We start from the raw sequence: 27,919 nt of genomic DNA, 5'->3' as shown, positions 1-27,919 counted from the left end.
AGAATAAAGAAAAATTCTGCTAGGCAGCATAAGATTGCCCATTCACGTAACTTACAAAATACTAATATAGAAAAACCACAGAGATCCAGATCATATAACATAACAGAATATCCTCAGTTCGCCAAATATTTCAGCTCAAGCTGAAAGGTCTCACTGTTGAATCAAAATAGCACAGCTTTGGGGTGTAATTATGGGTGTTCCGTCCCTCACGGCCACAGTTTTCCTCGCAGCCACATTCACAAAATCAAAAGCTCAACATTTCTTAAGTTGGCCAGTGCAATTGAGAGGGACAGAATCATCAGCTAGTCTCAGCAAGCCCATGCAGTCACAGGTTCCGCAAAGATCTGGTACATTTTCACTGTGGAATTAAGTAAATCCAGTCTGATTGGTTGCCCATATCACACGTGAATGAGGGAAGTGGCAAGTTTCACCTAATCATATCCCACTCCACTTGAAAGTACAGAAAGACTAGCTCAAATTTACATGCCCATTCTCCCAAATGCAAGAGATGAGTCAACTGCAATGGCTGTGACTGTCCAGGCAACCAGAAGTCTTATTTTCCATAGACATCCTCACTTCACTGAGAACAACTACAACTCACTGTTATGTTCATCGTCTACACGATCACAATAAAGGGGCCATAAAGGGTTCTTGTAATGATGTCAGAGGGAAAACAACACTTCTGGCTCTGTAAAGAATCATGTTTGAAAAAGGGAGTGAAAAACCTTTTAAGGGTCTAAAGAAGCTTCACATATAATATGAAAAGGTTGTGTGTCCATTTGACAGTTCTCCCTTAAACCCTAATCATAGCATTATGTGGAAGGTCTTTAAACTAAAAAAAAAAAAAAACTTCTTCACAATATTATATGGGTCACAAAAAATATATATACCCAAATCACCAAAAGAGGTTATTTTGTATTAGTTTAGTTTGCTTAAGGAATTGAGGATAAGTTCAATTTTTCCCCCATACATTATAAAGTAGGAATTCAGCTTTTTAGACCCGACAATGCACCCTCAGACCATCAACTTAATCAAAATTTGTCATGCCTGAGCCTCTGATTCAGCATATAAAAATAAGAATATATTTTACTGACCTTCAGAGACAAGTTGGTTTTCACCCATGATCTCTTATCTTTCCAATGAACGTGAACATTTGGATTAATGACCACAGGGTTTGAGAAATGTACCAACCTCCCAACTTTCCAAATCTCCAAAGTAGTAAGATTTCCATATGAAAGAACATTAACTGCAAGTTATCGTAAATATATGTTATGCTTATAAGTACTTTTGGAGCCTTTCTATTGGTCCATTCATCACAAACTGTTCACACAACATAAAAGGCAGCTGATGCAGAAAACTAAAACATTTCAGACAGTGACAATATCACCCATTCTGTCCAGGTATACAGTATGTCAGGAGTGAATATGTATACAAAAGTATGTGGAATGGATCTCTATAATCACTTGTAATTAGAACCCAAGCACACATACGTACCCTTCATCTGGAACTGCCTGGCCCATTGTGCGGCACTCTCTGGGCGTGTAAAGCACTTCAATATCATCTGGAGGAAACTCAATCAGGTCTCTCAGTGGTCCTGACTCTATGATGGGTGGGTGGGTTATCAAATACTCCTCAAAGTCCACTGGCTCCACTGGCTCAGTCAGTGGGACCTAGAGACAAGGGGACATGGACACATACAGTTTTTCAATTTTCACAGAACTGATGAAAGATGTTAGTGGATTCACTGGTGAACATAATCATTCTCAACTTATATTGCAGGTAAATTCAAACTTCCCTGTAGCGTTTGTCCAACTAATATATCTTTACTTTTTTGTCCTCTGTTGTTCAAAGCAATAATTATAATTCTATAATAAATGCTTATTATTTTTACCCTTCCAAAAGGGTAAAGCACATTATGGAGGATATAGCTCATATCCGTTTGGAAGGATCTTTCAAATATCTGCTCTCCTACAAAATGCTCTGTAATAGGCTGGTTGAGAAAGCATGCTTTTGAAGCCATGTCTGCAACACGTACATGATGACACTACTAACTAAACCAGTTCTAGAAGGCAAGTCAGTCCGACTTAGTCATAAATTCAACAATCTGACTAAGTCATAAATTCATCACCTTAGGGCATCAAAATACGGCAGCTTTAAAAGAATACAGGTGTCCAGATCATAAACTATAAAGCATGACTAACATGACTAAGCACCTGATGTAATTAATTAAAGCATTTAATAAGACACTGAAGGGATCTCTGCAAAAAGTGCAAAGGTGAATGCACAGAACAAACTGTTAGGAAGCAGACAGTTTTCATGCACTTTGTGGTTGTGTTGTACTCACCGAATTGTTTGCTGCATGACCGCCCACACTGAGATTTTTGAGAAGCTGAGGGGAACCTCCATACTGACCAGCAATCTGCTTCCTCACTTCAGCAGCTACAGTCCTAAACAGTAAAGAAACAGAGGTCATGTCAGAGCCATGCCTCCAAAACAGTCAAAACGTGTGCAAAAAGTTAGGCAGACTGGATAGATAACCATCCCTTAAGTCTTGTTACTCCAAGCTCAGCACAGTCAATTCTTATGATCACTCATATTGATAGAATGTGTTTAATCAACACTGGAAATGACAGAGGTTATACTGCTTGGTAGCAGTGCACTAAACACTAAATCCACACTCAGAAATAAATACAGACACAAATAACAACCAGAAAAGAAATGTTTTTGTAGTTATTGGTTACTTTTCAGTTTCACTTATGAATTCCTGCTTATTGTTATGGATGCACAATGATCAGCATCAGAAAAATGAACAAAGGTACAGAAACCTATTTGATTGTGTTTACTGTACTTCACATAAGCAGAATGTTTAGGTGATGCTGGGCTACTACTCTAAAACTTCTACATTTTAATCTTGTATCTCCCGTTTACCCACCTTTTACTCATTTGAATGGGTCAGATGGCTTATAATAATAAAGTCATCTATTTATGTTGACTTCCATTGAACGTAATGAAGCTTTTTTTTCCTCCCCAAGTGTATTTATCAGCAGATTTACACATATGATATACCAAATATCAGCATAAACCCCCAGTATCCATACTGGTACACTCCTTGTAATTATGAAGCATCTGCATACTTGTAAAGACCACATCCTTAGCCCTATCTAAACATGGCAAGCCAAAGCCTTATAACCAATGTCTGAGCTGATCATACTGCTTTAATGGGTAGCAGTTTTCATTGGTTCCTTTAATGTTAACAAAACTCGAATATCATCGGATACTAAGAGACTGGGAGAGATTTGGAAAAACAGTAATACTTCATTTCACCAATATCAGCCTGCACCAGTTTGAAGCCATCAAAGGCCATCTAATACGCTTCTGAAAGGGACAGAGATAACCTTCATTACATTAGCATTTTGAGGCCTTGGGGCCATTATTTACCCCTTCTCTTTAATCTTAACAACTAAAATATTCACCCATCCCCCCTTCGAACAACACAGGCACAGTTTAGACCCACCAGGCCCTGGGATGTCTCAGAACCTTACAGCAAAACACCTGGGTCAGCAATACGAAAAACCTCCTTGAGAGAGGAGGAAAAAAAAAACAACAAAAAAACAATACAGATACAACAGCAGCCTCGGACGATCCCAAAAACTATAATAACATAGGGATGCTTGGATAAGTCAGGGGAACGGACAGCTGAAATGTTTCATAAGTTTCTATATTTTCAATCAGAAGAAAAAACTCAAGACATGATGGCAGTCTTTTCCCCAACCGGAGGAGGCCAACATATACAGACCCTACAACACAGTCCCGGCTCCCTTGTTGCTTCTGGATAGCCCTTTATTTAGACTGGGAATTCCGTAATAGGGGTGATTAGCTGACTTGTCTGTTGTTTACAGAGACGCTGACTTTAACTTTTAATACATACTTCATTGTCTGGCCAGCTATGCGAGAAATCGTGCACTGGATCACAAAGGCAGTTCAAACTAAAATAGAAATGAATGAAAAGGCCTTGCTTTCAAAAATACAGAACTTTAGTTTTAGTTATGTTTAGTTATTTCCCCCCCCCCCCATGCATCTACCAGCTCAAACAATAACCATGTACTGTTTCCACTCGTCTAAACAGGAAAAGTCCACTAGAAAGCCCCCCATCTGCGTTCTCTTACATATATATCTGCTATGGACAATGAACTCCTACAGGACAATATTCTATGTTGTGTGATATGGTAAGCTGTCTCTGTGGCTTTTCTGAGATGCAGGCCTACACACAGGCACAATTCTTGCTTATGACACCTTTAAAAGAAATGCTTCATGTGTATGTTTGGAAAAAGCCGACCGTAGTTAAAACACAAGCAAGTTGCTATGTCCGTGCTAGGTCATTTACGCTAAGGACCTTACCACACATCAGTGAAAAGACAACAAGGCAGATGGCTGCTGGAGCATCTGGTAAACAAACCAAGTGTGTGGGAAGTATGAGCGACTTTTGCAGGGATATTTCAGATTTGTGGACATAACCTAAGGTCAAAGGCAAGAATGGTCAACTAGCTGGAGCTATGAAACACTATGGGTCATGCCCGTTTAAGCATGTTCAGCAGTCAATTAGAAATCGTCCTACAAAAGCTTTCCATGCTCTTCCTAATTGTTTCTTTTTTCTACAATCTATGCTGTGATGTGATTGTGATACTGCCTTTGTAAACTGACCTTGTAATGGTAAAAGATTCTTTAAAAAATAAATAAATAAATATATATATATATATATATATATATATATATATATATATATATATATATATATATATATTATTTGACTTTTTAAAAACATTTACACAACAAAAGGATTTCATACAATAACTAAACTCAACAACACGGCTCTAACACCTCTTCCACTTTACCCAAATATATGCAAGCAGCCAAGATATGCCTGGTGTTGGACGTAGTTGTTGTTTTCATCTTATGTTTTGTACTGAGCTACACTGTTTTAACGTAGATAACACGTAAAGGAATTGGGTGGGTTTTGGTAACAGCGATTTATATTAGCCCGATAGCTCAAGTGCAAAAAAGAAGCAATGAAAAATGTTCATTTTTATCCATATTTAGTTTTCCCTCATCATTTGAAGAATTTCCGTCTTGAGAATAGCTGCTCTGTACACTGTGTGATTACTTCTGGATGAAAAGACCCCCAGAAATGCTCCATCATCAACATCAAAGTCTTCCACTGAAAGTTCAGAAGGGTTTTTTTCTTCTCCTGTAAATCTGCCATTTTGGAGATACATGTTTTTTCATTGGACAGCGTCAATATACAGCTTGTCTTTACACAGATTGCCTGCATCTGTGGGAAGCTGATGTTTTCATGAGTTCTCCCTTCAGCTCAGCCGGACTGTGAGGAACAGGACTGCAAGTATAACCACTGCCACACCACATTACTCTGCTCTGGTTGATAACATGAAGCAGGGGTTTAATCTAATGCTCCAAATCAGTGCAAAAGAACTGCTGTGATTAACGCAGGGCCTAACAGCCGAACCATTATGAAGAATGATCTCAGCTACACAGAGTTATTGGCAAAAAAAACCCCGAATGATCATAGAAAAATCTCTGCAGCAAAGCCAACTAAGGCCTGGCCAACAGTCTCTGTGGAAAAAGCTATTTAAAAAAGTGAGCACATGTGTTTCCTCTAAAATCTCATGCTTCATGCTGAAAGATAACAGGAGGTATGAGATAGGTCGTTCCAGCAGCTCTAGACCTGCAGCTCTCAGATAAAACTTCGGTCATAACGGCAGACTGCTTAAACATATCCATACCCATAACTATATATGAACCCAGTGGCAATATGAGTGGGCTAATTCTTCAACTCCTTATATTGGATTGTCTCCAGTGACCCAATTCAATGCCTACGTGAACATAAAGCAGCGTTATGGCAAGCAGCTCGGTTCAGTCTCTCCAGAGCCTCAGCCCCTTATTAGATTCCCCTTAATGCCGCTACAGCTAACCTAGTTCTCCATCAACACTGACCACCAAACAGTGAATCTGACCAGCTAATGATCCGAGACTGAAGACAACTCGATGTGTCAGTATGTCAAGCAATCGCTGCCTCCTTCCGATTCCTAGAATTTCCACTGAAATCCCAGCGCCCACGGATTTAATCCTCCACACTGGCTCAGTGTGGTATGAAATGAGGGCGAATTTGACTTCGAGGACCGCTACAATGTGTGCGACGGCACAAAGCCATCATTCAGTGCGGCTTGGAGAGCAGGGTGGGTCACTCAGGCATCTTTGATTGCAAGCTTTACAACAGTGCTAAGCTAGCTCGCTAACAGTGTCTGGCTGGATCCCTGCCTCTCTCTAGGCCTTCTTTGGGAATGGGTTATCCAAACCAGCAACCCACGGCGCGTAACCGAACCAAAGAGAGTGAGCACGAAATGAGTCCGAGTAGACTTCTACATGTCGAAACCGGGGATAAACAGCCTTACCTGCTTATTTTCTGGGCGAAGGCGCGGCGCTCCGCCATGGCTGTGGCCGCTGAGTGCTCCAGTTCCCAGGCCAGGCTCTCCAGTCTCCCCGCGGCGGAGAACACAGCAGCGCCCACAGATTACCGTACAACACAGGGAGGCTACGCACCACGAATCCTGCACTCACCGGGGAGACCCGCTCAGCCTCACTGTTAGAGCATTACACATACAAATACTCGGCCTAACATCGTTCTCCAAACTAAATGTAAGCATTTCAGTTCATCACATCTGCTTTTGCTTTACCCGGTGTTTCAGTCACACTGCAGACACAGGGGGCGCGTTTAGGGTGATAGAGGGGCATGATTCATATCCTGTGCACAACACACACAACAATGGAGCAGGAAACCAATAGAGCTGGATGATGTGTGAAGTGTATCCGTTCCCCAAATCCATTTTTATTTTAAAATAATGCTAAAGAGGATATTATTATTATTATTATTATTATTATTATTTTTTTTTTTTATATCACCTTCATGCAATCATAAAACAACTCACAAAACATGGTTATGGTTAAGTTCTGTTTCTTAAATTTAAAGAACCGTTAATTACAACAAATGTATTTTATATATGTAATAAATAATAAAAATGTAAGGTTATGTAATGCTTGTCTTGACATTGATTTTATTATATAATCATACATACTGGTTTTAGCTGATTAATCACTGGCTCGCTTCTCCATTTTACTCTAGGACTGTTGAACATATTGAATGTAGGTGTTATCTGTGTAAACCATTAAAAGCAAAAACTGTAAAACAAACCTTGAGCCCAATGTTTAATCAAACAAATCAGTGATTTAATGCATGAAACATAATTATAACACTGCTGTCTGTCTCACATTTGTGTTTTTGTCACTTTTTGTCACTGCTGAATAAAAAAAACATCCTCTTACTGACCTTTCATTATTATTCACTACAGAATTTCATATTTCACAGGCATTGAAAAATTATCTATAAAAATAATTTATATATAAATATATAAATGAATCTAAGGTTTCTGTTTTTAGGTTCTCTGCCTTTTGACAAATTATTCAAACCTGTGACAGAGCACAGGACCGGCACTTTTAGAAATGCATCTACATATCTACACTGTATCTGTGAAGTATCTTATTTAAAACATCCCAGTGTAAAATATTTGTATTTATGTTGACACCTGCACCAAGAGAAGATCCTTCTGCATGTTGTGCATCTACGGGATAATAAACACCTAACAAAGAGAAAGGTTAGTCCTGGGTGAACAGACATGCCCAGGCAAGAAAATATGTCGCAAATACGTGCAGAATACTTCAGAAATGCTTAGCAGTGTAGGATAAGGATGAGGATATTTTAGCACGTGGGCGTTTCCCAAACACATCCCAAACCAATATGGCCCCAGAGACCGTACACATAGTGTGGCGAAACCTCGCGAGAACTCGTCCGCTGGCAGCTACTTCCTCAAAATGTAAACAAAAGTGACATGCTGGCAGAGTGAGTTCATTTATGTTAGCTAGCTAAGTGTCTCATCAGGTACAGTCGCGGGTTTGCAGAGACTAGCGTATATGTAAATATGCTTCACAGCTGATCTGAAAGGTTTTTCCATGATCTGCTCTTTTTTTGCTCTATTTCTGTGTTTTGTTCTGAAGTCTGTTCTTTCAGCTAGCAGCTGGCTAGCTAGCATAAAACCTAGCTAGCTATCACTATTACTGTAGTTTAACGATGTGCCAGTTTAACTCATCTAACCTCGTTTTCTGAGACGTTTGGTCACAAATTTGGATCGCTTTTGAATAGTGAGCTCTTTCGTTGTATATTTGAAGTCTACGGTAATCCTAACATGGTGATGTTTCGCCGTGATTTTTCGAGAAGGTGCTATGAGCATTCGTTCACTTCAAGTTGTTGTTGTTGTTGTTGTTGTTGTTGATCATGAAATATGTTTATTGTTCTCAGTATTAATCTGGGATATATGTGGCGAATGTAAGGATTCCTGGGGACCACCATGTTGGTGTGTGAACAACTGTATGCAGCTTCTCGCCCTCTGAAGAACTAAAGGAAACCCAAGCTTCTATCTGATGTGAATTGGGGCTTAGAGAACTTCTAGGGATCTAGGGATCTGCTGCAGGGATTATCATTGTAGCTAGGGAATATCGTTTTAGTGAATATATATACATATATATATATATATATATATATATATATATATATATATATATATATATATATATTAGCTAAGTAAATAATGGGCACTTTTGAAACTTGAGACGTTTTATGGATGTTAATAGTAATAGTAGTAGTTTCAGTATCGGAGCTCAGTTAGGAAGTGCTAACACTGACAGTAGGTGCCATGCCATACTATCTAGCCAATGCAAATCTTTAAACTAAACATAACATAACATTGTTGAAACTGCCTACCTTTGGTTTAGAGTGTGTGTGTGTGTGTGTGTGTGTGTGTGTGTGTGTGTGTGTGTGCGCATGCTGCATGGTTTTAGGGGACTGGGGCTGTGGGTTGATTGATGTGTTCTCCATTGGTTCCTTCATGGGTTTCCTCTGGTACTCCTGTTTCCTTCCATCTACCAGACAAGAACACACTGTAGGTGAATTGGATATGCTAAATTACCCCTGGTATGTGTGTGTGTGTGTGTGTGTGTGTGTGTGTGTGTGTGTGTGTGTGCGGTACCCGCCGATGGACCTGTCCGGAGTGTATTCCAGCCTTGTGCCCAATGATTTCAAGAGGGCTCCGGGCCAACAGTGGATGGAGGTCATTTTCCAGGTGTTTTAAAACTCTTAATAACAGTCTGATCTGTTATGTGATTTTACAGTATTCCAAAATACTTCCCTGCGTGTGTGCTGTGATGGGTTCTACTCCTCCATGGCTGATAAAATGGAGACTAAAGGGGCCGACGAGGTGGAGAAGCTAAAGTCAAGGTTCATGTCAGCATGGAACAGTATGAAGTACAGTAAGTTGGATTAAATGTTATATTACTAGCTGACCAGGTGGCCCTAAATCCTTTATTTAGACTTATTGATTGATAAATACACTAGTCAACTCTAAAGGCGAATAACGCAGTAGCAGTTTCAGTGTTTAGTGAAATGATAGTGAGGTTTTTCTCAAAATACAAAGTACAATGTCATTGTTTTGTTGTAGGCTGGGCTCTGAAAACAAAGACTTCCTTCAGCCGCAATTCTCCAGTTTTCCTGCTGGGAAAATGTTACCACTTTAAGACAGAGGGTACGAGAAACAACACACACCCACTTAAACACACACACCACTCTCAACATTATACTAATATGTTGGATCACTTACTGCATCTTGCTCTCCTACAGTGGGTTCTTTTTTTGTTAACAGATGAAGAAAGCCCTACAGAAAACAGTGCCACTGATGAATTCAGTCATGATGCTGTCATGGGCAATGTTGATGCCTTTCGAAAGGACTTTGCTTCTCGAGTGTGGCTGACATATCGGGAAGAGTTTGCTTCCCTCCCAGGTTCAACTGTCACTTCAGACTGTGGATGGGGCTGTACTCTCCGGGCAGGGCAGATGATGCTGGCTCAGGCACTACTGCTGCATTTTTTGGGGAGAGGTCAGTTCCAAGTGGTTATGTTATTGTTGTGGTGATGCAGGCCACTCCTCTTGCTGTGGTTGTCAATGCTGAGCGGTGTAGAAATGAATTGATAAATGTGATAAAATCTTTCCTTTAATGACAGCAGTGTTTTTTTAAGTGGTCAAGCTGTGATTATAAATATGTTGATTTCTTTCTAATATTGTAGCCTTGAAGCTTGCAGAAACAAAAGCTAGGCAGCAAGGGCAAATCAAGGGGGAAATCATTGTTTAATGGCTTAGGAAAGCAGAATAAGGAAAGTCTAAGGTTCCTCAAAGACCGTTTTAGAAACCAAAGTTTTAACTGTTGCGTAATTGTCATTGCTTTATCAAGTATATCATGGCTTACAGGAAAGTCACAATGCCAAAATAGGCTTGTTTTTGGGGTGAGTTGAAGGTACCAATTTGCTGGTACTGAATCAGATGACTACTGCAGTTACAGGGTAAATTGACTGTTGACATCTCAGTCTTTGAGCACCCTCCATCTACATATTCACTCCTCAATCCCTCAGTGGAACTATACTGGATTCAGCCATTTATGTGGAGCCCAAAAAGCTGGAATTGAGACTGAATTTCATATGATAAGTGAGGACTCCTTTGACAGGAGAATTGCTACCTTTAATAAAATGAAGAAGTGTTCTCAAATTTCAGTTTATCACCTCCATTTGGAAAACAACGTTTAAGCATCAGTTGGCGACAATGACTGATTTGAAATATGTCACTACAAAAATCTTTCTCTATAAAGTAACTGATGGCCAGTAAATGATATTTATTGATCAATTACATGATCTGACACTTAGCAAGGTCATTACTTTAATGTTTCGGAACCTAGTCTGGCACCCTTTATGACCCTTGCCACTCCTACCACTGCCACCTTAGCTACTCACTATGTTTGTAAGGGTAAAATGCTGTAAAAGTGAAATACTGGCCACACTGAATCCTGTAATTGGACTATTCTTTAAGTGTTAGCCCTTCTCATTAAAAGTCAAACTTAAATGTGTCTGTAAAATAGCTCTGTGTGATTTAAGGCAACTTTATTTGAGGACTTCTGAAAGACATTTCCACTGCTCCTCAATACCATATGGACATTTTTGGCTATTTTAATTGGCTAATTAACTAAGTAAAGATTGCCTAATAAATGTAGACATGATAAAAAAAGGTTTTGGTGGGGAATGCCGAACTGTACAGATCTCTCTGTTCATCCTGTTCTTTTTTTTTTATTTTTTTTATTTTTTTTATTTTATAATTTACCTAGAAGAAAAATACCTTTTACATAAATATGTCCATCACATACAGTTTAGGTTCTTTGTATGCCTAAGATATTGTTCTGCTGATATTCAAAATCAGCTACTGTACATTAATGTATGTGTATGGGGCACATACAAGAAATTAGTCTTCCTAACTGTATGTTATAAAATAATAATAATATTCAGGAGAGGCATAGGAAAAATAAGAGTTATCCGAAGATCCAAAAAGAGAAGAATATCTAAATATGCACATCTCAGGGTTTAAACAAAACATCATATTGGTCATCATTGAGTGAGGAGGTTCAGAGGATGTTATAGCAAGAGCATGCGTTTGGAAATGTGTGGAGAAGATTAGTAACAAGGATGCTAGTTTTGCTGCTGGTTTACTGTGTGCATTTGAAATTCGACAGTATTTCTTATTTCTCTCATTTGCACAAGCTATTAGCGATTCATAAACCACACCCTCATCAAAAAAAAAAAAAAACACTTAACTTGGATGGTCCATTGTATGTGTGTCATAGATGCTCACATGACATTCATAACATTCAACTAAATATCTATTTAATGCTCTCTTAAGTTGAATGTAAATGATTGTGTGTTGAATGTAACTATTCACCCAAACAAACCCAATCCCTAACCGTACCTGTTTAGGGTTAGATTTAAGGTTTAGGTTAGGATTAGGATTAAAGGTTAGGATTTAGGGTTGGTTCAAGGTGAAGTTTAGATTAACTGATTAACGTGCATATTCAAAAACTCATTCGAGCTGTTCGGATTGGAACATCACAACTGGCATTGAGACAAACTCTTGATCTGAGCTAAGAGTTTAGTATTTTCAATGACATAACTTTATTCAACACATATGAATAAAAAAAAATAATAATAAAGAATGAGGATTGATGGGAGATCATTCTGCACCATTACTTTTTAATTTTATGTTTATGGCCCTGCATTTCCAAAATGCTGTAGATGTCTGCTCATCTTGCATTTCTTCTAAAATCAAAGATATTAATAAGAATGTTGTTTTCCCTTTGCTGCTGTAACAGCCTCACTTATTCTGGGAAGGCTTTACACTAGTTGCTGGATCACTGCTGTGAGAATTTGATGGATTCAATGAAGAACATTCAAGAACATTAGTGAGGCCAGATACTGATTGTTCCAGATCAAAAATGCACACCCCAGCTAATTCCAAAGGTATTTAGTGAATCTACATCACTTCAGAGGATGCAGTTCCACCCCTTCACAGCCACAGTCTTTAAGCTCTTCTAGCAAATGGTCGGCATTGGGCACGGTCACCTCACGCTCATATGTGTCTGCTGCAGAGTGTTCCATCATATTGGCAGTGCTTTTTCTATCGAAAATTCAGTCAGGCAGTCAGTGTTTCTGGTGGTGTCTGGATACCTCAGTCATATGATCTGTATTTATTAGAGTGCTGCTGTAAATAGAGCTGTGTGTGCCAGTAAGGTTGCAAGGTCCAGTTTGAAGTGGGGTACACGGCATAGGCAGAAAAATAAACTTTCATTTCAGTCAATCATTTCTTGACTGTCTTTGTGTTTCCAGATTGGGCATGGCCTGAGGCACTGAGCTTGGAGCCTCTGGACACGGAGACACGGACCAGCAGTGCAGCACGAAGACTGGTAGCCTCATTAGAAGCTTCATTCCAAGGAGACAGACCAAGGGTTCCAGAGCCCCTCTGCCAGGGTGGTGCAGAAGAGGCTGATTCCCATCTGAAAGAGGTGTACCATCGCACCATCATTACCTGGTTTGGAGACTCTCCCTCTGCTCAGCTGGGAGTCCACAGGCTGGTCCATCTGGGCATGACCTCGGGCAAAAGAGCGGGGGATTGGTATGGTCCTGCAGTGGTGGCACACATAGTAAGGTTGGTATGTTTTGTTCATGTCTCTGTAATTTTGAAGCAGATATAGTGCTTATAGCGCTTTTGATACTTTAAAGCAACATTATGTAGCATTTTATCTTAGAATATCAGCTTCAAAATCACTGTGACGCTCCATGGACTTGTAAAAGGGAGAATAGCATCTATATTGTGGCTACTCTGGGCATGGCATGCTGCTAACTGCACTATGTAATTTCCGGAGAAGTGAGAAGGAAAACATTTGCGAAAACTGTGCAATGATGCATAGTCATATTTATGTCAAATTCTGTAATATTGCTCTACTGCCTCAGTCCACATGCTTCTTTCACGTTCAGTGATGATTCTGTATCTCTTGGTTCATCAGGAAATGCATGTAAGGGTGGTTTAAAGTGTGAATTCCACTTCCTGACTGTAGGGGAAGCCCAGAAGCAAAAACTACCAATTCTCCATAATGCTGCTTTAAAAGAGGATTGCTTAAAAAGCCCACATCATTTGTATCTTAGCTGCACACATGCTGTTGTATTGGGTATTCAGAAGAAAAAATACTGATTGTGAGAGTGTGAAATCTCTGAAGTACTGTGAATAATAATTATTAACCTTCTTTCTGTTTCCTCATTGTGGGGAGTTTAGAAAAGCTGTAGAGGAGGCAACAGATCCAGGACTGCGAGGCATAAGCGTTTATGTGGCACAGGACTGTACAGGTATGGCAAACAAGTATGAGATCTAGATTTAAAATTAAAATGCAAGATGTGAAGAATTTGCTACAATTATTTTGCAATAATTTAGCCTCATCTTAACCAGTCATCTGCTGACAAATTGTCTGCTATGAAGCTTTAAACTGTAATAGATAGTTCTGTGTTTTGCATTCATTATTGGCTCATAAACCACAGTGTTTATAACCAAATCAGTTATGTATTAACTCTCTATTTGTAAGATAAGCTGGTTTGGAATTGAGGGGCTAGTGCTCCTTTTTAAGCTGAATGCAGAGCAGACTAAAAGAAAAGCAATCAGACATCACTATATGTTTACAGCCAATAACTGTAAGTGACAGGCAACTGACCCTACCATGACCTCTGTGTTATTGATTAACTGTAGTGTACAGTGCTGATGTTATTGAGAGCCACTCAGCTCGGATGGACACGTGTGGGGGCCCTGAGGGGCCTGTTGCTGACAGCAGAGCTGTCATCATCCTCATCCCCATCAGACTGGGTGGAGAGAAGATTAACCCAGACTACTTCAACTTTGTCAAGGTTAGGCCAGTTAACTATGTGCAGTTGCTCATTGTGGTGTGTAGCGTATGAACCACGTGGAATGGATTCCAAATATTGGAAACAACTGCATTTGTCCCACACAAAAATAATACTGCAGGGGGAAAAACTTCACACAGAAGGCAAGTTAATCTCTCAGCAAAAATCAGACGTAAACAACATTGCATGCTATGCTATGTTTGTGTGTGGGGGGGTGCTGGGTCTTCTTTTAGTCTTTGTTAAGGCTTGTATTGAGGTGCCTGTTCAAAAATATCCTCCAATCACCAGCTTCACTGGCCTCCGATTTCACCTCGTCAGAATATCTGTTTTGTGAAGTTAGCTTTCACCACCTTTGAACTTGAGTGTCAGTAATGAGAGCACAACAAATAGCAATGCCGACTAATTATAGCAGTGAAAATGGATTGTGTATGACATTTTGTTATGGTAGCATACTAGAAATGTTTGGGTTAGCTAACGTTAACATTGACTGCTCAAGTTGTCACTCTGAAACATCAGTTAACATTAGTCTCCGTCTGCGTCCCAAACTGCATACTGCTACATACGTACTGTATGTAAAAAAAAAAAAAAAAAAAAATATATATATATATATATATATATATATATATATATATATATATATATATAGTACCCCACCGATTAGAAGTGCTTTTTATTTCTTAAATAAATGTATTTATTTATTTGCTGTTTATTGTAATTCCACAAAGGTTTCACATCTCTATACATACAGTATTTTACTGCTTTAGCTAAAGTCTGCATAAAGCTAGCTAATATTTTAGGGGATGTTGTGGGCTTTGATTGCAAAGCATCCCAGCATGTAAACCTCCACTTACTCCAACGCCCTTTTGGTGGCATGCAGATGACCATCTGCATATTAAATCTAACCTGATATGAAATACCACACACTCACACAGGGTGGTGATGTCAGCTGTGTATTTATTCTTGTGGAATAGTAGATGGTTTTGAATGTTTGGGAAATGGCATAAAAGCCTACTTTTAGCTGTTTATTGTCAGTTACTGCCCACTAACTATCTACTCCCCCTATCACACAATGCTACCAGGTGCAGTAAGCGCATCCACAGAGTCCAGCTAACCACATCTTTTTGATGTGCCGCAACATCATTAGAAAACAGAACATGCTTGGAGGAGAAGATTAAACTGTCAGTGGAGTTATTTATACACTCTTATGTCTGTTATAATTGATTGGGAGTGGATAAAAATAGAGACATAGCACACTATTAAAAATAGCACATTTTGAGCATTAGTAGGTTCTAAGTATACATAGCGAATTAGTATTGTCAATAGAAAAGAAGAAAGAGTGGTATTGTACAACCTCTGATATATAGCCTGAAAAGTATTTTTTCTTGTGACCAAATGGATGAAATCACAATGACACAGACACTATGTAGTTTAAATTGTTTTACAATTTACACATTTTTAAATATAATAAAATAAATAATTTAAACAGAAAAAAAGTTTGTTTTTTTTATTTTTACAAAATAGCGTTTTAAACTCCGCTTTAACTTTGTTTTTCTTTTTTTTTCTATTGGAAGTGACAACCTTTTGTCAGGGAACATAACTTTATCATATGCACTTGTTTTATTTTATTTTCATTTAAAGCCGAATTGCTTTTACACAGCCTGTTGTGACTCCAGACTTTTGAATCAGTATTTTTATGTTATGTTATTTTATATCTATTTAGTACCTACACATCACCTTTTTTTACTGCTGTCCTTTTGCTTACTTACTTGTGCATGCTGCATCTAGAGTTGCTACTAATATAAAACCACTGATTTAAAGGCATTTATAAAGAGAACATTTAAAACGAATCACTTGTTATTTTTCAGATCTATCAGAATAAAAGACTGATGAGGGTTTGGTTCTCCAGTTATATGTCCACTTTTTCTTGTGACATCAAGCACACTAATTTTCCACAGAAGTATCCTTGAAGGGACAATAACAAAAACAAGTTTTTGAGTTTATTAAATTTCCGTGTAATTCACTCCCCCCAGGGCATCTTAAGTCTGGAGTACTGTATCGGCATCATCGGAGGGAAACCTAAACAGGCCTACTACTTTGTTGGATTTCAAGGTGAGTCTCTTATGCCCGAGCTCATTTTGCATAATTTTCTGAGGGGTTCAAAAAGAGAACAAGTAAGTTAATGCATTCTGCAGAGACACGAGCCCCATCGGTGAAACACTGCTTATTTTATTTTCTCTGACCCATCAAAACGGTGCCCCATTCATCACGTATGAGCATCCCGGGTAGGAGTTATAATAGATTTCCATAAGTAGCATGCATAAACGTCTACGCTATACAAAGCAGCCCACTCTCCATCACCTTCAGCAGCCAGTAGGAACCTTCAGTTGTACATGCTAGTAGTCAATATTTACCCATTTACATTTTAGCAATTTGAAATACAGCTGGCGATGATGTCTAAACGACAAGCAATACATTCTCCCTGCCAGGTCCGACCTGCCGCTTGCATTCATCATATGCAAATGACGGAATATAATTGCATGTTTGTAAAAGTAATTTCCCCGCACCAAAATTAAATGACAGTCCCCTTTTGCGGTGTAAAGAATGTGCTTGTACAACCAGATTTGATTATGCAGGGTTTAATCCATTCCAGTTCGGGAAGGACTAAGCAAAAAGGAAAAAAAAGAAGGGGAAAAAAGGGGGGGGGGAATTCTGCACACTTGCACTCGCAATTGTTAGGAGACTAACAGAGGCTGTGGATGACTTTGAACTGCTCTGCATAGAAATTGAGGAAGGATATGCATTATAATAATCGGGGTGTTTTTTTGAATAACTTGTCTTTTGTTTTGTCCTTGCAGATGACAGCTTGATTTACATGGACCCTCATTACTGTCAGTCTTTTGTGGATGTCAGCACAAGCGATTTTCCTCTGCAGGTAATGTGGAATTACAAAAAGCTGACCGCTGCCTAGTGATGTGAATTTAATAGTTTCTGTTAGTACTTAAGGGTATGAATCTTAAATCAGCCCTCTGCACTCAATTACCGAACACAAGAGGGTCGATTTACCCCTCTCTGTCTGATGACACCTAAGACGTATCTCCTACAAAAAGGGAAGCACGGTTTAAAATATGTACTGTTATATATATCAGCTACAGCATCCAGTTGCAGTATATCAGAGTCATCTTTTTTTTTTTTTTTTTTTTTTTTTTTTTAAATAAGTTTTATTTCGGCATCATAACTTATTTTTACACTATGCAGGATGCAGTAGTCTGTGTGACAGACAGAAATACCGATCTATCCCTTTGGCCTGTCTGTCACAGCTGGTAATAGCTAGAAGGAGCATTTGTTGTGAAACAAGAAAGTTTGTGAAAATGCGTGTAGGTTGGCCGAATTCAGGGCTCTTATTTGGTTTGTTTGGTTCTCGGGGACATATAAGAATTCTTTTATATGGACTTGCATATTAACTACTACATATAACCATCTATTAAATGCTGTTCATTTATACTTAAAGAAGGAATGTTGATGTTGAGATCTCTAACAGATTTTATTTACTGTGTTGTTTTAGTCCTATCATTGCCCTTCACCAAAGAAGATGCCTTTCAATAAAATGGACCCCAGCTGTACTATTGGGTTCTACTCAAAAAGTGTTCAAGACTATGAAAGGATAAGCAACGAACTGTCAAAGGTAAGCAGGAAATTAGCATTTGTTTATAATTTCTTGAAAGCAAAAATCTATCCCTGGTCAGGTTTAAAATATTTGGTTCAGATTAAGCACAGTTTTCCCACCATTTCACAACAGTGCATTTAACCCCTTGCAGTAAACACAAACACTTACCCTAGTGATTAGGGTAGTGACACCTGGAACAGTGGGCAGCCACCACAGCGCCTGGAGGAAGCAGTTAGGGGCAAGGTGCCTTCCTCAAGGGCACCTCAGCCATGGGTTCTGGTTCTGGGAATAAAACCAGCAACCTTCCAGTACCAAGCCTGCTTCTCTTACCATTACCTTAGATTACATTACATTAAGGTATAGGTAGCACCAGAAGCCACATCTCATGTTTTAAACCTACTGTGTAGGTGCATCACATGCACAGCCTGCATCTAAAAACAGCCAACCTGACCCTCACTGCAGTGGGTTTAGAACCTGCCAGCAGGTGGCAGCATTTAGCTGTGTAAAACAAACCGCACTCGAGTCAGTGTGCTGCCTGCGGGATGCACGGGCCCTCTCTACAGGGAGCACAGAGACTTTGTCAACTCTGTCTCATTGTCTACACATGAAAAGCTGAAAATAAAAACATGTTTTCCCAAGTCTTTATGCCATCGCTTCCCTGTGTTCACATGGAACAGGTGCTGCAGCCGTCGACGAAGGAGAAGTACCCAGCATTTACTTTCATGAAAGGACACGGGCGAGATTATGAACTGTCGGTCCCTGTGAAGAAGAAAGAGTGGCCCTTCATCACAGACAAACGAAAGGCTGGAGCTAGTGCAGGGGACTTTGTGCTGCTGTAAGTTAGGACCAGCAGGAGCCTGGAGCCCTAACCTAGGGCCTGTATTTTCAAACAGAGAAGGAATGCTGTTTTGGATGTGGTATTTCTTGCTAACACCATGATTGTTGCAATACTACACACTTATTACTGGACGCACTGTGTACATTGGGCCTGTACCGAACCAATGTCAGAGAAGTATTGCTGATTCTGGGTTCATGTTTCTTTTTGTCTATTCTAATCAGTGTCGCAGAAAGCTAGGATGCAGCACCATCCATAAACAGCACTCCAAGGCTGACATGTTCTGTGAATATGGGCCCTGATCTCAACTTAACACTGTCTTAAAACACATATTCTGTCTTGCACAGATGCTCACACTGAACATACATTTCCTGTCTCATCCAAGAGGGAACTTTCAGGGTATTATAAGGAGGCTTTTCAATGATGACATGTTACATAGGTCCAGTATACTTGGTATAAAACATTGATTTATTTGCTGAATAACGTAATTATTAGTAGGAAATCTGGTACTTTATTAACTATTTTCTTCACAGTTCTTCTTCTTATTTGTTTTTTCCAGAAAGGATGCACCACACTCCAGTTTAAAGTTTGGCTGAGAATGATCAGCTTGTCAACATGCAGACTTGTAGCATGCAGCACTATGTGCTGGAATGCAGAGACGTAGAAAACAGTGTAGTTTATAGGGTTTTAAAGAAATCAGTCTTTAAAAAAAACATGGACTAGTGCCTCCTGGAAGCAGACAGGACATGATGCTAATGCAAAATGCTTACAGACTCTGAGTGCTTCCAAAATGTAAATGTACTGTAAAGACACACTGAAAAAGTAGCACTTTTATACATGTGTACACACACACACATATACATTAAATGGGGAGTCGTTATAAGACTGTTGTGTTCTAATAGATTTACAGCGACATAAGTGTGTTGTAATTGTTTTCTGCTTTAAGTCGAGTCCAGTTGGAGTATACATACAGAAGAGTTTTCATTGGATGTACAAGTGCTGCTAAAACCATGACAGTCATGACAGAGGGGAGAAATTTATTGTTATGGTAGCGCTTTATGCAGGTCACAAATCATAACAGATCAGTGCCAATTCAGAAAGATTGATAAAATCGTAAGTGAAGTCTCCCCAGCCATTTCATCTTGCCTATAGGCATTTTTTTTAATTAAGCCGTCTCAAGTTCTCTACTTTTGTTATACTTTAGTCCTTGAAGGGACTCTTGGTTCATATCATTTCAAGAACGTGGTCTGCATATGAAGTGAAATTCTTGTTGTGGTGAAGGAGGAGTATAGCAGTTTTGGTAAGCAGCAGTTGTCTTGCCCGTTGGTGTAAACCCGTGGTTTCCAGCCCTGGTTCTGGATAACCTTCTGCCTTGCACATTTTAGTGTGTTTCTGAGTTGCAGGTAGTGTGTTCGAGCAAGAAACCGCTACAATATGCATGGCAGAGCGTCCTGCTTTAGGATCAGGATTGGGAACCACTTGTGAACACCCAGGTATTTGATGGCACACTAGCTGTAACACTAGTTCTTGTTTATGTAACTGTGTTGGTACTACTTTTGTAACTCATTCTGTCATTTTTAATGAGGGCTAAGGAGTATTCTTCTAGTATTGCAGACTACCAATAGATAAAAATGTGTTCTTGTTTTGCCAAAAATCAAAGTTCTCACAATAGTCATTAATGTTGTGTTTTTGTGTGAATGTTGGGCTCTGAAATTGTGTACAATAAATGAAAGATTTTAACTGGATTACACACATTTTCACACACAGTTTCTTCTTAATTCTCTCAGTACGCTTGGCTTAGACTGGCCTTCGTATTTATTTCTTGGCCTTTTCTCGAGAGTTGAGCAAAACTGCAGATGAAAGTAACTGCACTTGTTCACCCCCACCCACACTCTCATAGAGGCAGAGGAAGGGGGAAAAACTAAAAGGAGAGAGACAACTGGTGATTGTACACTCTTCAGAGGAAAAGAAAATTTCCTTGTGCTGGACTCAATGTTGCCATGGTTAATTCTTCTGTTTCTGTTCTGTTTGAGCAATGCTTGTGCTATTTCCATGTTAAATACAAATTCTTGTATTAAAAAGGGCATGGCCTTCGATGATGGCCCCAGTTTGGGGGGGAACAGGCTGCTCCTTCTGAAGGCCGAAGCAGAAGAATCAGCTGTCTGTTTATGTGGCCGCATGTCGTGAAGACGGCAGTGGCCGAGGACAATGAGGCCATCGATTCCCAGTGTTTTTCAGCGCTCGTGTCCGTGATCAGTAAATTCATTCTGGGCTGTTTTTAGGATGGGGTGCACAGAGGCGAGAGGAAAGGACCGCTATGGGCTGAAGAATGCAGCAAGATGCCGACCATTCTGTGAGTGTTACATGAAAGGCCGTTTGTGCTGCAGGGCATGAGGGCTTTGTGGGGACTTTGTGTTCTGTCTGTATTTACGATGCTGCCTGTATGAATATTTGATTAATGAGTCATGCTCTCCGGGGGGTAAACGCTGTATCCCAGCAGCGGCAGCAGCACAACACCAAGCCTCAGCACTCTTGTTTTAACACAGCTGCCAATAGAGGCATTGATTCCTGCGGATTCCTGAAAAAATCTAATCTGTGCTGCCTGGCAAATTCCACACATGAAAGAAGCGGGAATTCTATGAGAGGCATCATTCTGCTGGCAATTTGTACTGCATAAAGTTTCTCTCTTCTGCCGGGTCTCGTTTTGAGGAGATAGGATGTGACATCTGACTTGGCTGTAGGCTATGAAAGAGAAGGACCAGGCGTGCAGTTGGGCTGGACTGAAGACATATTAGGAGAAATTCCTTTTTTTCCCCTTCATTCATCAATGATCCATTCATCAAGACACTCACCCTAGATGTGTTTGTCTGTTGTTGTTTTTTTTCTTCTTCTTTTTCTTTTTGAAAAACAGCAACACCAGAAATCACCTTACTGTGGGAATGCCGTAATGCTACAAATAGAGAAAAGAACAAAATCTTCTATGTACAGTGTGCCTTAATTCACATCTACTACCCTGTTGCATCACCCATTGCAGAAACTGCCCCGCTTGAGCCGAGACCAGTGCATTTATTATGCAGAGTGCCTCTTAATTAGTGGTGGACATCTCGTGCTTAGCACTGCCCTATGGAGGGCTGAAGGTCTATGCAGTGGAGAGAGCGAGAGAGAAAGAGAAGGCTAGCCATGATGGATGATCCAGGACATATCCATTGGAATTAAATTTGGCCTGCTGTAGATTACCTGGACTGGTCTTTGTCAGTGTCAAAGCACCTGGACTGTCTGCTAGAATCCAGGTTAAAGTCTGCCAATTTGTCTGAAGGATGTGATTCCTCTTTATGCTTTTGGCTGCTTCTTCAGTAGCCTGTGTTTATAACTGCATTATGAGCCATTAACGTGCACTTCTAATTCTCTGTGTGTCTGTATGGAGCGCTTCAAGAGTGCGGTGTGTGCTGCACGCCCAGATGGCAGGTACTTTTTGCCACCAAGTGTTCTGCGGTTTGATTTATTCCGCTTCAGCTTGTATGGAATTCTGGGAATTTGCAAACAGGTACATGTCTTTGAAATCTCGTCTTGCTGTGATGGAGCTATAGGGCTACAACTCTGCAGAATGTAAATACTAAGGTTGTATGTATGTGTGGTGTGGTCATGAGCAAGTCTGGGAAACTGGAGACAAGACAGATTTGCCTTTTATACTATATAGATGTAATTGGACGTTGACCGTTTAGTTGTTTTTGTCTTTTTCAGAATAATGGATTGAAAACATAATGATACAATTAAATTGTACAATGTCGGCATTAATTCAAGAGGTTACATCTATTGTGTAAAGTGGAAATTACAGCTGTTTTTATACAAAGTGCTCCCAGTTTTTGGACCCAAATAGGAGTAACTGGGCAGTTGGCTGCTCAGATGTTTCTTGGCTAGCTGTGTGCTGTTGGCTAACAGATTATTCCAGATGTACCATTTGCATTTGTAAAATTAATCAGAGTCATAGCCAAAGCGTTTAATGTACCAACTGTTTCGTACATTTTTTAAAAGCGAGAAGGCTCTGGTGGTTAGGCAGCGACAGTAGTGGACTTTTTAATATTCTAAACAGATACAAAGACTTAGTTTTAAACCTACTATACACATGACCCTAAACTTGCTTGTGTGTCTGTGACTGTGTCTAAAGACTTTACCGCAGCAAGCTTTCTTATTTGCTTTCCAAGATTCTGCTTTATCTGTATGTTATGGCCTCAGCAAATATACTGATAGAGCTAACATTAATGTACCACATGGTTCCCAGATCAGACAAAGTCCAGTAAGATGTTTCAGTAAAGTATCTGGATACAGCCGGACATCAGTGGTTTGCTCAAATACACAGCTATAAGAAGACAGCCAAGCATTTCCAACTTGCAGTTTATGCAGTTTGGACTGTTACTAAGAAATGGCAGTTCAGAGGAACTGTGGAGGTCAAGATCTTTTGGAAGACCCAGAAAACTCTGAGAGAACTGCTGATCTGCTGGTAAGTAAGGCAAATCCAAATATGACTTCAGTCTAGATTCAAGAGTAATAGTGTCTCGTGCCAATGTGCAGGGTTGCTTGGATAAGCATCATTTTAACGGGAGTAGTAAGACCTGTGACCTTGTCACATAACTCAACATTTGAACTATGCTACAGAAACAACGGTGAAGCCAGATGAGTTTTGGAAACAAGTGGTGGTGACTGATGAAGCCACAATCCGCAAAGGTATGTTTGGAGCACAAATTAGAAGTCCATTTTGTTAAAAGAGAACCTGGCCTGCTGGAATGTAGGGGTATATCTACCATGCTTTGCGGTTGTGTTGCAAGCTCTTCAGTTACGTATAAAAAACGTATATAAGAACCAAGAATGAAAATCTGGCCAAGCAGAGCATCACAGACAAAGAAACACAGCATTTGATGATGTCAGTGAGTCCGATTTAGTCAAGTCACGTCAAATTTATTTGTATAGCGCTTTTTACAACTGTTGTTGTCGCAAAGCAGCTTTACATAATCAGTTATTAGTAAAAGACAGAAAAAAAAGAAATAACGTAAGACATGAAGGATCAAAGACCCCCAGTGAGCAAGCCAACGGCGACAGTCGCAGGGGAAAAACTCCCTCAAAGCTGGAGGAAGAAACCCTGGGAGGAACCAAGACTCACAAGGGGGACCCATCCTCCTCTGGTCAGAACTATTTATAAATTATTGCTAAAAGTCACCAAACCATCTATACTGTTGAACTGCTCTGATCATAATCATAATATAATAATCACGGTGTAGTATAACTTAATATAGTCAAGGCAGTGATGGTCAGAGTAATGATAGTTAATAGTGGCAGACAGCCAAGAGTCCACCCAGGTTTCAACATGGTCATCAGACAGGTAGCAGTGGTAGGATCATTTTCATTTATAATTGATGTTGATTATTTAAGTGAAGTTGATTTTCGATTGTGTACAGAAAGAACAGTAAATACGGTCTCCTAATTAGGCTAAAGTTTTGCTTGTTAATTATTCCAAACCCAATGTGCTGTAATACAGAGCCGAAATAACTGGAATTGTCGTCATCGTTCAGTTACTCAGAGTGCAGTGTAGATCATAAAATGTTCAGTCGTCATATTAAAGCAACATTCTGTAGCTTAAAATAACCCCTTCAAAATCACTTCAATTTTCCACTGACTTGTAATAAGAAGAGTTTTTTAGAAATGCATGTGAAGAGTGAGTCCTTTAGTGATGCCTCAAAACACAATTTGCACTTCCTGACTGCAGGGAGAGCCAAGGAGCAATAAACACCACTTCACATAATATTGCTGTAATATGTGTATTTGCAGCCTCTAGGTATCTAGGGTAACCCTTTTACCCGGGACTGTCCAGGGTTATGTGCAAACGGCCGCTGTGGCTGGAAGTTTTTATTCCAAACAAGCCAAAGCACACCTGATTCCACTTGTGTAATTAGTCTTCAACCAATTCATCATGTGTGCTTAAGCTTGGCTGCAATGAAACCCTGCAGCCAAACCACCCCTTTTCGGATTTAACTGGGCCCTGATTTAAGCCTTGAAATACATTCAAATGTGTGTATTTGTCTGTTTTATTTTTCTTCTTTCTTTCACTGTTACACTGGAGCAAGTGCACTTTAGTTTGTAATTTTTTATATTTGTATCTTTAGTTTAGTTTACTAAAAGTGACTCCAATAATAGTTAATAATAATAATACTATTAATAATAATAATAATAATAATATTAATTATTAATAATTAATAATAATAATGTTTTTATATCTTTAAAATAGTTACCAAATAATTCATACCGCCTAACTATAGTTTAAGGAGGTAAGTTTGAGGTATCACCCCATTTTGAGTCTGGACAAAAGCCTTTGTACACGTAAAACAATCCACCACCCCCCCTCCACCCCCCCGACTATTGATGCCCCCCCCACTCCCCACCTGCCTTGTCACTGTGACAACATGGCGGGCCCCGAAGTTAACATTTGGATAACAGATGTGTGTGCCCGTTTCCATTTCCTTTCCTGGTGACAGCACATCTCGCTGGCGATTTCTCGTGTCTCCCGGGCTATGCCGAACAAACGGCGGCTTCCTCATTCCCCTCTCCTCTCAGGCATGGCCGAGCCCCCCTGTCACGTTTTACTAACCAAATCCATCCTGAGCTGCCGCCAGCGTGGGCTTGAAGGCAGGGGATATTGCTTGCTGTTGGGCCTGTCGAGTCAGCTATGTGTGCTCCAGTGCTGAGATGGAGGCTCAGGGAGGGTGTGTACGCGTGGATGTGTGGGGCATCGCAAATACACTCCAAATACCCCGACACTCATTCCAATATGAGGAGACACCTCTCGGCACATCTGTCTCTGAAATACTCCTGATGTCAGCCAGTGTTGCCTTACACGCATAAAAACTGAACCGAGGTGCGCTTCTGCCGCCTACACGGTTTGGTGGGTGTTAGGACAGTTGTGAAGGTAAAGAAAAAAGTCAGCCAAGTGTTGTTTCATCTGGAAACACTCAGAGAACCTTTGAGCCTCAGTGTGCTCCAGCGCTGCAGACTTTATAATGAAGAGGGCCACAGTAAATCTGCAGCTAATTAATAGGGATTTGTCTGTAATTGCAACAGTGAATTAACAGTGATTGTTACATCAGCCCACCTGATGTTACAATCAGCCCCTTTTAATACAATGGAAATGTCAGTGATAAATTATGCACATCATTATTAATTCTTTGGCTTTTAGGCCTTTTTCAGTGGGGCTGGACTGTTCTAATCGGCTAGATGGTAACTTCTCAGGAGAAGGAAAAAAAAAGTTTGTAACTTTAATGCACATTAATGTAATGACAAGTAATTGTGGACCACATCAAGTAATAGCTATAATTTAAAGGGGCAGCTACGGTCTGTTCAATTTCCTGGGTCGGCAGGAAATAGGGGAGCAGGGGGAGTGAAGTAACAGCGCTTCTGCCTCAACTTAGATAGATGAGGTGTCCTTTGTTATGATCCAGTCTAAGGTCAGGTCAACAGAAAGTGAAAATGGACTCTCTCTCTCAGACTCTCTGCCAGACCAAATACTGGACACAGTCGAGTTGTATGAACTAGTATGAATTTATTGTTAATCAAATGAGGAATTGTAGGGTAAGCAACCCAACTCCCTGTTTAGAAAAGATAGCAAAGGGTACAAAACAAACAGGCCCTCACCTGCTACTTTTCCCTAAGAAGAGCATGAGTTAGGTAAAGCATATAAAAAATAGCAAACTAACAGAGCAGAAGCAGAGAGTGCCGGGTTGGTCTGAACAGGATGGTTTTCCAGGTTGTCAAAGGAGAGGAGCCCTAGGGGCATTTTCAATACATAGTACGGCGAGTTCGGACTGGTGTACTTGGTAGTACTGACGGCTTGGCAAGTTTCTCAAGAATCGTCCCTAGTCTTCTTTTTTTTCTTTTTTTTTTAATAATGGAGCCCCTGGTGGCCATAGTCAGGATTGCACTGCAATCAGCAGTAGGCACAAACAGGGGTCGCAACACCTTCAGCAAGCAACCTAACCCCCATTGCTTCCTGTGTGCAAGTAGCTTGTGTTCTCACTATCCCAAATCACTAGTGTGTGAGTGTGTGTGTGTGTGTTCACTGCCATGGCTGGAAGGATGTGGAGGTAGAAATCTGTAGTTTTGTTGTTCAGTGGCTATAAAGTGTGTTTCTTGTAATTCCAATGACAGGTTCTTCTGCCACTGCCATTTTTGTGTTTGTGTTATAGAAAATACTGTAAATTAACCCTGTAAGAATGATGCACACTCCAAAGGCAAATTTGTGTTCCACTGATCTGCACCACAGTTACAGTCTTCTGTCTGTTAACCTTCTGAGGTATCACAATAACTGTACAAGAAGATGTGGCCTCTCCATTACAAATGTGACCAAAATAGCATCTCACACCACACCGTCTCATACAGCACAGGGTCCAAAAAGCATTTCTCCATTAATGAGCCATTAGTCTATGTGCTGCTGAAATATAGGGCTTCTTAACGCGTATACCTATATACTAAAAAAGGCCATTTAAAATGATTCAGTGGCCTGGGTGAGCGCATTAATTTTCTGTACTAAAAATATATTTTTAAGCAGGTCCTCAGCCCTACTTTTTCTTGTGTGCGATGCATAATGGATTCCCATCTAATCCATTATGGCTGTGACTCCCTACCTCGCCAAGGTTTGGTCTTCTTTAAATGAAGTTTTAATAAAGCACGACTCAGGGTGTCCAAGGTCAATTATAAGCCTCTGCCTATCCACCCCCCAACCCCCTCCAGCCCGCCCGACACGGATACTTGTGCTTAGTTAACCATAATATCCGTCAGTCATAGTCCAGTAATCCATATGTAAAAATAATAAAAAAATGTCTGACGAGGCAGCCGAAGGTTGTATCATTCTAACAGCGAGAGTGTGTGTGGGTGTGTGCGTATGTGTACTGCTGTTGACTATTTTTCCATGTGATTGACATGTAAGGTCGACGTTTCCATGA

The 27,919-nt window shown here is 40.1% G+C and overlaps 2 protein-coding genes across 23 annotated transcripts in view; one reads left to right on the top strand and one right to left on the bottom strand.

The window, feature by feature from the left end:
- dock7 (dedicator of cytokinesis 7) overlaps positions 1-6,769 on the bottom strand; it is a 62,680-nt gene extending 55,911 nt beyond the window's left edge. For 16 of the 20 annotated variants that reach the window (XM_072684265.1, XM_072684266.1, XM_072684271.1 and 13 more), the window contains exons 1-3: positions 6,468-6,768; positions 2,345-2,447; positions 1,495-1,670 (exon numbers count right to left, since the gene is read on the bottom strand). In XM_072684265.1, the coding sequence (XP_072540366.1) occupies positions 1,495-1,670; positions 2,345-2,447; positions 6,468-6,505 (317 nt within the window). In that variant the 5' untranslated portion in view covers positions 6,506-6,768. Of the gene's footprint in view, positions 1-1,494; positions 1,671-2,344; positions 2,448-6,467 lie in introns of all 20 variants that reach the window. The other 4 variants (XM_072684283.1, XM_072684269.1, XM_072684285.1 and 1 more) reach the window with 2 other exon arrangements.
- A 1,154-nt stretch (positions 6,770-7,923) lies between these two features.
- On the top strand, positions 7,924-20,680 carry atg4c (autophagy related 4C, cysteine peptidase). Of its 3 annotated transcripts, none has more exons than XM_072684261.1 (11): positions 7,924-7,969; positions 9,295-9,432; positions 9,621-9,704; positions 9,822-10,055; positions 12,877-13,195; positions 13,820-13,890; positions 14,285-14,439; positions 16,467-16,545; positions 17,292-17,368; positions 17,999-18,118; positions 18,778-20,680. In XM_072684261.1, exons 2-11 carry the CDS (start codon positions 9,345-9,347, stop codon positions 18,937-18,939), a joined length of 1,389 nt encoding a protein of 462 aa, XP_072540362.1. In that variant the 5' UTR covers positions 7,924-7,969; positions 9,295-9,344; the 3' UTR covers positions 18,940-20,680. The 3 variants fall into 3 exon arrangements, with proteins under 3 accessions (XP_072540362.1, XP_072540364.1, XP_072540363.1); XM_072684263.1 differs by lacking the exon at positions 7,924-7,969 and adding an exon at positions 8,004-8,344; XM_072684262.1 differs by lacking the exon at positions 7,924-7,969 and having other exon boundaries at positions 8,967-9,432.
- Positions 20,681-27,919: the final 7,239 nt, after the last annotated feature.

The sequence above is a fragment of the Salminus brasiliensis genome, chromosome 7 (genome assembly GCF_030463535.1).
Source record: "Salminus brasiliensis chromosome 7, fSalBra1.hap2, whole genome shotgun sequence".
NCBI classification, from domain to species: domain Eukaryota; kingdom Metazoa; phylum Chordata; class Actinopteri; order Characiformes; family Bryconidae; genus Salminus; species Salminus brasiliensis.
This window is presented reverse-complemented; position numbering and strand designations above follow the sequence as displayed.